Source organism: Gekko japonicus, unplaced genomic scaffold (assembly GCF_001447785.1).
Source record: "Gekko japonicus isolate JY-2015 unplaced genomic scaffold, Gekko_japonicus_V1.1 scaffold370, whole genome shotgun sequence".
In the NCBI taxonomy this organism is placed as follows: Eukaryota; Metazoa; Chordata; class Lepidosauria; order Squamata; family Gekkonidae; genus Gekko; species Gekko japonicus.
The window spans coordinates 148,844-159,367 of NW_015174285.1; the positions used below are offsets into that span (position 1 = coordinate 148,844).

The following is a 10,524-nucleotide window of genomic DNA, read 5'->3' on the forward strand; positions in this document are numbered from 1 at the left end:
CTTCACCTAAAGAATAATTAATGCATGGAATTCACTGTGGTGGCAGCTACTAGCATAGACAGCTTCAAGAGGGGACTGGACAAACATATCGAGCAGAAGTCAATCTGTGGCTATTCGCCACAAGGTATAGAGGGAACACTGTCTTGGGCAGTGATGCTCTGTATTCTTGGTGCTTGGGGGAGCACAGCAGGAGGGCTTCTGGAGTTCTGGCCCCACTGGTGGACTCCTAATGACAGCTGGGTTTTGGCCGCAGAGTGTTGGACAGCATGGGCCATTGGCCTGATCCAGCATGGCCTCTCTTATATTCTTATATAAGTACAGAATATTACAGCGCTCTTTAAACAGGATAAAATGATAAGATGCTTTCCTCATGAAGTTTTTAACGTGAACATAAGAGAAGCCAATGTTGGATCAGGCCAATGGCCCATCCAGTCCAACACTCTGTCACACAGTGGCCAGAAATACCAGGTGCCATCAGGAGGTCCAGCAGTGGGGCCAGGACACTAGAGGCCCGCTCAATGTTGCCCCCCCAAGTTCCAAGAATACAGTGCATCACTTGCCCCAGACTGCGAATTTCTTTCTATACCTTGTGCTAATAGCCACTGATGGACCTCTGCTCCATATGTTTATCTAATTCTCTCTTGAAGCCATCCATGCTTGTAGCCACCACCACCTCCTGTGGCAGTGAATTCCATGTGTTAATTACTCTTTGGGTGAAGAAGTACTTCCTTTTATCTGTTCTAACCCGACTGCTCAGCAATTTCATTGAGTGCCCACGAGTTCTTGTATTGTGAGAAAGGGTGGCAAACCAACTTCTTATTCTGCAGGCATTTTTGTACTGTTATTATGCTAGAGTTCTTCTGGTATACAGACACATACTAATTTTTTGTGCTGTGCATTTAACTGATCTGTAGAACTCAGATACGGAAACAAGCATTTATTGCAGCTTTGCTAAAATATCAGCTAAGAGTTAATACATTGGTTATAATCTTCAAAATATTTTAAGATCTCACGCTTTAAAGTCACATCTTCTGGGAAACCAAATTGCACACATTTATATTTGACTCTCTCTCTCTAACCATAGGACTCAGCATTAAAAAAAACCCTGCATTTGTTCCCCCCCCATACACAGACATCTAGTTCAATTAAACCAAAGTAATAGGTATTTTGGAGTTTTCCAGTGGTTTGTAGTCAGCTCAGCTGTGGCAACAGCTGAACTATTCTAAATGTAAGCATCTGTGTAAGTTAACACAAGATTATTTCTTTCCTATTATGACAACACAGACCTGGAAATCATCACACTATTGCCAACATCTCAGTTACAATAATCCATTTCTGACCTGAAGACTTAACCATAGGTCACAGTTACCACTGAGTTAAATGGGATTTAGTAAGTATGCTTAGGATTGTAGCCTAAAAATTCTTGACCCACTGATATCCAGCTGCACTGGAGCATGCCTGTAGAGAATAACAATAGCAAACTTTGTTACAAAAATGCTGACATACATGCATAAAGTATTCTCTTGGAAAAATACAGCTGCCATATATAGGTAGTTAGCACCAATAAATCATCACAACATGTTAGCTTTTGTAGCCATTATTCCTTTTTAATCACAGAACATTTCTCTTACATAAAAAGTTATTTATGTGATGAAATAGAATCACTATTGATATAATTTTTAATATATATTCATTTTTGAAGCTGCAGTAGATTGTGTCCACTGAAAAAGTACCCTTCTATAAGAGGAGGATTTTGCCAACACCAGCACGCAATCAGATCCCTGGATTGGCCATCATCCTGTTTGCAAGAATCCCCTAATTGCCTGAAGCAAAATTTCAGGGGGGCTCAGTGGTCTAGGGAGACAGGAATGTTAAATTCCACAAGGTTTTAGCCACTCACTGTTCGTTAGAGAGAAGGAACTGTACTAATTATTTTAAATGTTTATGTTGTTTCTACTTTGGATACTGGATAAACTCATTAGCAAATATTTTAATTACAAACACCATTATTCAAAGCATAAATTAACTGACATTGTGGCAACATGGTTATTTCTTTGTGCCAACAAAAAAGTTGTATTCCAATTCACTTTCCTTTAGTAAATTATCCCCTTCCCATTCTATTAGATACAAACATAACACAGATATACATCTAGGAAACAGTAAACCAAATGCAACTAAATGGACACAAAACAATGGCACCCTGTAAGATGTCAAAGGTCAGAACTTGGGACTTGAGCAAAAGAGCCAAGGAACCTTATTTTCTGTACTACTAAAACAGCTTGCAAGCAAGCTTCTGCTCTACAGCACCACCCTGCAGATGGCCAGCTCACATACTGCCGCTTGCAGCTGATTAGCATCAGAGGACCTGAGAAGCTACTGAAGTACCATCTTGTATGAGCTGCTTCAAACTGCACAGAAGCCTTGCCTGAGCCTACTGAAATACACACCACCCCTCCATTTCTTCCACACCCTAATCTTTTACCTGGGAATCTTAAGTAAAGAGTGTAGTGTAGTAGCTACGAATGTTACTCAGAAAATCTTCAACGCGAGATCAGTAGGTAGCAATTTCTTGCTTTCGAACTGCTAGGTTGGCAGGAGCTGGAACTAGAGACAGGAGCTCACCCTGTCTTGCGGCACCCGGGTCTTGAACTGCTGAACTACTGACCTTCCACAGCCTGCAGTTCAGCGTCTTAACCACTTGAGCCACCGCAGCCACCTACAGTAGGTAGCTGTAGGTAATTCTGAACCACTGGAACAAGGGCTCCTCCCGCAGCCCCCATGAAGCTTGAAGAAAATTTCTCAAGACCACTGTGGATGAGAGAACTAAAGCCTCTGCTCCCCAGTATAGGAGAAGGCCTGTGTTGGTAATTGGGGATTCCCTACTGTGACGGTAGAAGCTAAAGTGTGCCAACTGGACTTGTTGTCTCGAGAGGTATGCTGTCTACCGGGTGCATGCATCCAGGATGTGATGGAAAGGGTAGGAAGACTCATCAAACCCACGGATTATTATTCCTTCTTGCTCATTCACATGGGAACAATGATACCGCCCGGCACAGCCAAGAATGTATTAAAAGAGACTATGTGGCTCTGGGTAAAAAGGAGAAGGAATTGGGAGTGCAGGTTGTATTCTTGTAGGTTCTTCCTGTCGATGGCTGTGGCTTAGGAAGGGACAGAAGAATGCTGCAGATCAATGACTGGCTATGTAGATGGTGTCTTCAGGAAAGGTTTGAATTTTCGAACCATGGCTTATGCTTTCGAGATGAAGCTCTTCTATCGAGAGATGGTTTGCATAAAGGTAGGAAAAATGTGTTTGGAAACCGCCTTGCAAACCTAATAAGGAGAGCTTTAAATCCTGTGGGGGAGTGAGACAAAAATACAAAGTCCAGTATGATGCCAATAACTGGAGATAAGAACTCTAAAGTTTAGTGGGGAGTGGCACATATGCTAGATAACATTAACTCACATGTTAAGTACAGAAACTAAAACCTCAGGGTACATAAAACATGGATTCCAATGTCTCTACACTAATGCACAGAGCATGGAAACCAAGCAGGAGGAATTTTTAGTTCTAATACAGGAAGGGGAATATGACCTAATAGGAATTACTGAAACTTGGTGGGATGACACTCACAATTGGAATATTAGGATTGAGGGGTATAACTTATTTAAAAGGGACAAATAAGGAAGGGTGGAAGAGTTGCATTATATGTAAAGGAGATATATACTTGTGAGGAAATATGTGAATCTGAGCATGAAAGTCCACTTGAGAGTCTCTGGGTAAAAATAAAAAGAGTAAGAAATAATAGTGATATTATGGTGGGGGTCTGCTATAGACCACCAAGCCAGGCAAAGGGTTTGGATGAGACACTCCTAGAACAGATTACAAAGTTCTCAAAGAGACGAGACACGGTGGTCATGGGAGACTTCCATTACCCGGATATCTGTTGGAAGTCCAACTCTGATAAAAATGAAAGGCCCAATAAATTCCTGACTTGTCGTGCTGACAACTTCATTTTCCAGAAAGTGGAGAGGGAAACAAGGGGATCTGCTATCTTGGACTTGATTCTTACCAACAGGGAAGAACTGGTTGACAAGGTGAAAGTAGTGGGCACCCTGGGTAGTAGTGACCATGGAATTTTGGAATTTACAATCTTGGGGAAAGTAAAAGCTGTACATAGTCAGACACATAGGTTGGAGTTCAGGAGAGCAAATGTTGACAAACTTAAATTTATGCTAGGTAGAATCCCGTAGTGAGAAATACTTAAGGAGAAGGGAGTTCAAGAGGGATGGGAGTTTCTTAAAAGTGAAATACTGACGGCACAATCACAAATGATTCCTATGAGAAAGAAAGTTCAAAGTAAGACAAAGAGCAAGGACATAGTAGGCCCATTGCAGAGATAGGAAAGTGAAATTGTAACAGGCGATGAAGAGAGGGCGGAACTGCTCAATTCCTACTTTCCCTCAGTCTTCTCTTGCAAGGGAAACAGTGCTCAACATGACAAAAACAGCACATGATGAGGGAAGGGAGTTGCAGCCTAGGATTGGCATTAAAGAAACACCTAGTTTCTTTAAATGAAACTAAGTCCTCAGGGCCAGATGAACTGCATCCAAGGGTACTAAAAGAACTTGTAGATGTAATTTCTGAGCCTCTGTCCATTATTTTTGAGAATTCTTGGAGAACAGGCAAGGTGCCAGAAGATTGGAGGCGGGCAAATGTTGTCCCCATCTTCAAGAAGGCGAAAAAGGAGGATCTGAGTAACTACCAACCTGTCAGCTTGACGTCTGTACCTGGGAAAGTTTTAGAACAAATCATCAGACAGACAGTCCTTGAGCATTTAGAAAGGACGGCTGTGATTACCAAAAGCCAGCACGGGTTTCTCAAGAATGAGTCATGTCAGATTAACCTCATCTCTCTTTTTTTAGAAAGTTGCTACCTTGCTGGATCGGGAGAATGCTGTAGACATAGTTTATCTTGATTTCAGGATGGCTTTTGATAAGATTCCACATAAAATTCTTGTTGACAAATTGGTAAAATGTGGTTTGGATCCTATGACTGTTAGGTGGATCTGTAACTGGTTGACAGATCACTCCCAAAGAGTGCTTGTGAATGGTTCCTCATCTTCTTGGAGAGGAGTGACAAGTGGAGTGCCTCAAGGATCTGTCCTGGGACCTGTTTTGTTCAACATCTTTATCAATGATTTGGATGAATGGACAGAGGGAATGCTTATTAAATTTGCAGATTATACTAAATTGGGAGGGGTAGCAAATATGGTAGAAGAGGATACAGGATGATCTAGACAGGCTGGAAAACTGGGCTAAAACAAATAAAATGAATTTCAATGGGGATAAATGTAAATTTAGGTAGGAAAAATCAAAGGCATAATTATAGGTTGGGGAGACTTATCTTGGCAGTAGTATGTGCAAAAAGGATCTGGGGTCATTGGCCCCAGTCACACGGGAGATTTTGGCCCGGGAGAGGGACGGATCAGGGGCGCAGCAAACGGGTGCGAGCATATTGCAACATCTGGAAATCCGCTCGCACCCATCCCCGATCCGTCCCTTCAGGCCAATAACGCGCTGTAAAAAAGAACCACCCCCAGAGGAGGACTTACCTGGGACGCCGCATCAAGTGCGGCTGTGGGATCGCCGGGGCGCTCTTCGTTCGTAGTAATCCCGGCTCCCGGCCAAACTGCGCATGCTCACACGTGCGCAGTTCGGCTACCTCGCTTCCCTGTCGGTGGCTTCCCCCCGAAGTGCGCGGCAACTCAGGGGACCTATGTGATCCCGCCGCCGTGTGTCTCTTTTGGTGCGGCTTTAAAAAGCTACACTTTGCCCGTGTCCCCCCCCCCCGTGTGGCAGGGGCCTTAGTAGACCATACACTGAACATGAGTCAGCAGTGTGATGCGGTAGCTAAAAAGGCAAATGCGATTTTGGGCTGTATCAACAGAAGTATAGTGTCCAGATCATGCAAAGTGATGGTACCACTTTACTCTGCTCTGGTTAGACCTCACCTACAGTATTGTGTTCAGTTTTGGGCACCACAATTTAAGGATATAGACAACCTGGAATGTGTCCAGAAGAGGGCAACAAAGATGATGAGGGGTCTGGAGACCAAGTCCTATGAGGAAAGGTTGAAGGAGCTGGGTATATTTAGCCTGGAGAGAAGACAACTGAGAGGTGACATGATTACCATCTTCAAGTACTTGAAGGGCTGTCATATAGAGGATGATGCAGACTTATTTTCTGTTGCCCCAAAAGGTTGGACCAGAACCAATGGGTTGAAATTAAATTAGAAGAGTTTTTGGCTAAACATTAGGAAGAACTTCCTGATAGTTAGAGCGGTTCCTCAGTGGAACAGATTTCCTCATGAGTTAGTGGGCTCTCCTTCTTTGGAGGTTTTTAACAGTAGCTAGATGGCCATCTGACAGCAATGCTAATTGTGTGAACTTAGACAGATCATGAGAGGGAGGGCAGGAAGGGTTGCAGCAGTGCTTAGTTCTTGTGGCCCTTTTTTACATGCCCAGGGAAATGCTAATTACCACTTTGAAGAAGAGATTGGATTTATACCCCGCCCTTCACTACCCAAAGGTGTCTCAGAGTGGCTTACAAACTCCTTTCCCTTCCCCTCCCCACAACAGACACCCTGTGAGGTAGGTGGGGCTGAGAGAACTCTGACAGAAAGTGTTCTTTTTCAAGAACAGCTGTGCTAGAATTTTGGCTTGCCTAAGGTCATCCAGCCAGGTGCAAGTGGAGTGGGGAATCAAACCCGGTTCTCCCAGATTAGAGCCCGCGCACTTAACCACTTACACCAAACTGACTTTGGGGTCAGGAAGCAATTTTTTCCAGGCCAGTTTGGCCAGGGATTTTGGAGGGTTTTTGTCATCTTCTGGGTGTGGAGCAGCTGTCACCGTGGGTGTGGAAGGGGAGGTATTTGTAAATTTCATGCATTGTGTGGGGTTTGACTAGATGACCCTGGAGGTCCCTTCCAACTCTTAGCCCCACATCTGCAACATAGGTATAGTGATACCTGACCTACTTCAAAAAGTTTTTGTAAGGATCAATGAGAAAGAGTATTCAGGGTTTTACATGAACTATGTAAATATTGTTTTTAATGAAATGTATTCTAAATAAAAAATTCTAAATGTATTCTAAATAAAAAATGTATTCTAAATAAAAACATAAAGGAAACTTGCAACATTTAAAGACAATATTCCTTTATGTTTTTGCTGCAAAAGACTAGCAAGACTTCCCCTTTGAAATTTATTCTTGATAAATTGCTTAGGCACACTGTCTTTATGAAGACTCTCTTTTGGCTTGTTTTATAACTTAGCACTCCAGATACCATAATAAAAGCTATATTAAAAGGAACTACTATATTTATACAAACAAGTTCCAATGAGCAGACAGGATGAACTAATCTAACTCCACCCCAATTCTTCTAATGGCAATTTCTGGCAGGAATCTGTCCCTTTTATCCCAGTTTCTTTTTATACACCCAGAATCAAATTTCTTTCTGCCAGGTCATATGATGTGCTTAACTGAGCATAGCAGCAGTAGGCCTCTGCCAAATTCCATGCCATGCCATACCAGTTCATATCACCCTTCATTGTTGTAAATCTTTCATTCTGTGTGTTTTTCCAGGGCTATACTGAAGACTCTTATTTTCTCAATTATACTTTGGGAGAGCTATTCCTACACTGAATTCAGTTATTTTTCAGCCAAACCTTATATACATTATCTCAGAAGTCCCAGGAAAGCTGACTCTCAAGTGTATCCACACCTACTCCCTTAAAGACTACCAAAAATGAGAAAAACGCAAAAGGTGATGCTTTTATATTCTAAACTGTTACAAAGTAGATTCTGCTTGCTCATGCCTCTGACTAAGGATGGAGACAGGAAGCTGGCTGATACTGTTAGACATTATGTATTCTATATGTCAGCACCATGTATGACTCTAACAACATTCTATAAGCAAAAGGACAGATTCCTACTTCCTTCCCACCCACATACAAGGTGGCATTTACATAGGCAATTCTTATTTCTCCACATACTTAAGGAGACACTGCAGGGTGTTTTTTAAGCAACATTACTTTTAAAAACCAGCTTCCTGAAAACTAAGTACTTTACATTCTTTACTGCTATCCTGATCAACACCATCAATCTTCACTTTACCATTTTACCTCTTACTCATTAAACGCTGATTAGCACATCCGTTTTCCCTTTCCCTGCCAGTAAATTCTTTCACCACCTACCCGTATTTCTCTTGAGAAATTAATTTCTAATACTTATGAAGACTCAAGAACCGATCTAATCGGTACAAATTTAGCTCTTCCCCATTTAGCCCCTGTTTACAGTCACTCCAGGAGAAACAGTCACACAGGAGAAGCAGCCAACAATCTCACCCATACTTACTTGGAAGCAACGACCCCGCTGAAAAAGTGGACTCTACGTCTGAGTAAGCCATAGTTAGAATTGTATTACGAGACTATCTACCTCACACACGCTTCCCAATCATACGAGAAAGCACGGACGGTGTGCCTTCTTCCAATAAAGTAGAGAGCAATCACTCTCTTTATACTGTAACTCCCGCCCCCGAATAATTTACGAACAGGTGTTAACGAGAGGCGTCGAGTTAATTCTCGCCTAGCTGTTACAGATCTTCGTTACTAAGGTATACGGTTTCTGCAGAATAGGCGCATGCGCCCATTCTTAAATCCCCTTCCTCTTCGCCCTACTAATCCTCCAGGAATCCCCACCCTCCCAAGCTCCTCCCCTCGCCTCTCTCTCTCTCTCTCTCGGTCTCTTTCAACACCACGCAGCTCCCTCCCCCTCTTCATTCCCCGCACCCGAGCCTCCGATTTGCCACACCTCCTCCTCCCTCTCCCTCTCATGTCGCGTATTCCATTACTATGCCTCTCTTCGGACGCTCCTCTTGGCCGCTCAGCGCCCATCGTCCCCGCTCCCTCCCCCGCCCCCCGCCGATCTGCTCCTTCAGTCACCCACCTCTTCCTCGCTTTCGTTGCGGAAGCAGAGGCAAGCCGCCCGTTTCTTGTATCCGTCTCCGTCGTAGGTGCGCGTCTGGTTGGACTTGAGCTTCATCATTCTCTGCCGTGGGGAGGCGGGAGGGAGACCCACCCGGGAGGCAGCTACGGGATGAGCCCAGCGAAGGGTGTCGGCGGCTCTGCGGTCTGGAGGGGAGCGGTCGGGGTCTCCCTGTCTGAGGGGGTGGGGGACCCGCTATCCCGGGGAGTCTCTGTCTCACGCGCCGGGAGGGAGGGGAGACCCCTCTCTGTGGTCGCTACTGGCTGCTACTGCTGCCACCCGCCGCCCGCCGCCTCATTCCCCCTCTCAGTTCTTCCCACGTCGGCGCTGCTGCTGCTGCTGCTACCAGCGCTCCGGCCACCGCCGCCAACGACCGCGACGCCATCTTGGAGCATGCTACGCCAACGGCGCAGAGGCAGCTGGCGGAGAAAGGCGCGGGCCGGCCCTTCTCCTGTAGCCACCGCTGCGCAAGCTGCGTAAATGAGGACTGGGAATGGCTCGCCCCTTTCCACACCGGACACCCGTTACAGAGCGTCTCCCAGCGCGAGGTTTGCGCCCAGTTATGCTCAGTAAAACCGTATCGCGAATAAGGGGGAGGGGCGCCTGACGCGCTCCGCTGCCATCGCACCCTCACGCCACCTTCGTAGCGAATGCCGCTCTCAGCCAGATATTTGGCGTAGTGTCTGCCCATGACTGCCGGCTTGACAGCGGCTTTGCGTAAAACGCCTACTTCGAGAGAAACAATGCCCGCCGTTGCGAGTAGCAGCGGCACGCCAAAAACGTAGTGAAACAGAAGTCTAGGCATGAAATTAAGAGGGCGGAGAAAGGGTGGTTTCAAATAGGCTGAAGAAAGGGTGTCCTCTCTTTATGTAGCCTTATGATGAAAAACAAGAAAGTGACACCCGTGGAACGCCAAAGAATTTTCTCTTTCAATCTCTTTGGCGAGGAACTGGAACTAATGGACCTTTCCCCTGTCTTTTGTGAGGAAATTGTGTTTGCTTGCCACACAAGCAGCAACATTTTATCAGTAAGAAAATATGGTGCGTTCCCATCCATGCCTTTCAGCCAGCATCATGTTACATACCAAATGTTTTTGTAGAAGGTGACTGTATAGTCACAGATATAGAGCCCCCTGCGGCTAGTCTTTAAAGCTGGGGTTTAAAGTCTGTGCTGTCATCCACCTTCACAACGCTGATGCTGGATACATGTACACTTATTTGGGAATATGTCCAGCTGACTTCAGTGAGACTTACTTCTGAGTAACTTCAGCTGCAAAAAAAGGTCCTGCATAGGAAGGCGCCTTATGCCACCTCAGTCTATTGTCCATGTAGCTAATCTGCCAAAGATCAACCCTCCAGGGACTCTGGCTTTTTCATATGCGAGATCCTTTCTACAGAAGAGACCTGGGGTCATAGACTACCACAAGGTCAGGGCTCCAGAGTTTGATGCTGTTAAGAATCTGGTATCATGGACATGCCTTAT

General features: G+C 44.8%; 1 protein-coding gene across 1 annotated transcript in view; it reads right to left on the reverse strand.

The window, feature by feature from the left end:
• Positions 1 to 9,472, reverse strand: part of NUDT3 (nudix hydrolase 3) — a 67,725-nt gene extending 58,253 nt beyond the window's left edge. Inside the window, exon 1 of the mRNA XM_015423972.1 lies at positions 9,004 to 9,472. Coding sequence (XP_015279458.1) covers positions 9,004 to 9,102 — 99 coding nt within the window. The 5' untranslated portion in view covers positions 9,103 to 9,472. The remainder of the gene's footprint in view (positions 1 to 9,003) is intronic.
• Between the last annotated feature and the right edge of the window lie 1,052 nt (positions 9,473 to 10,524).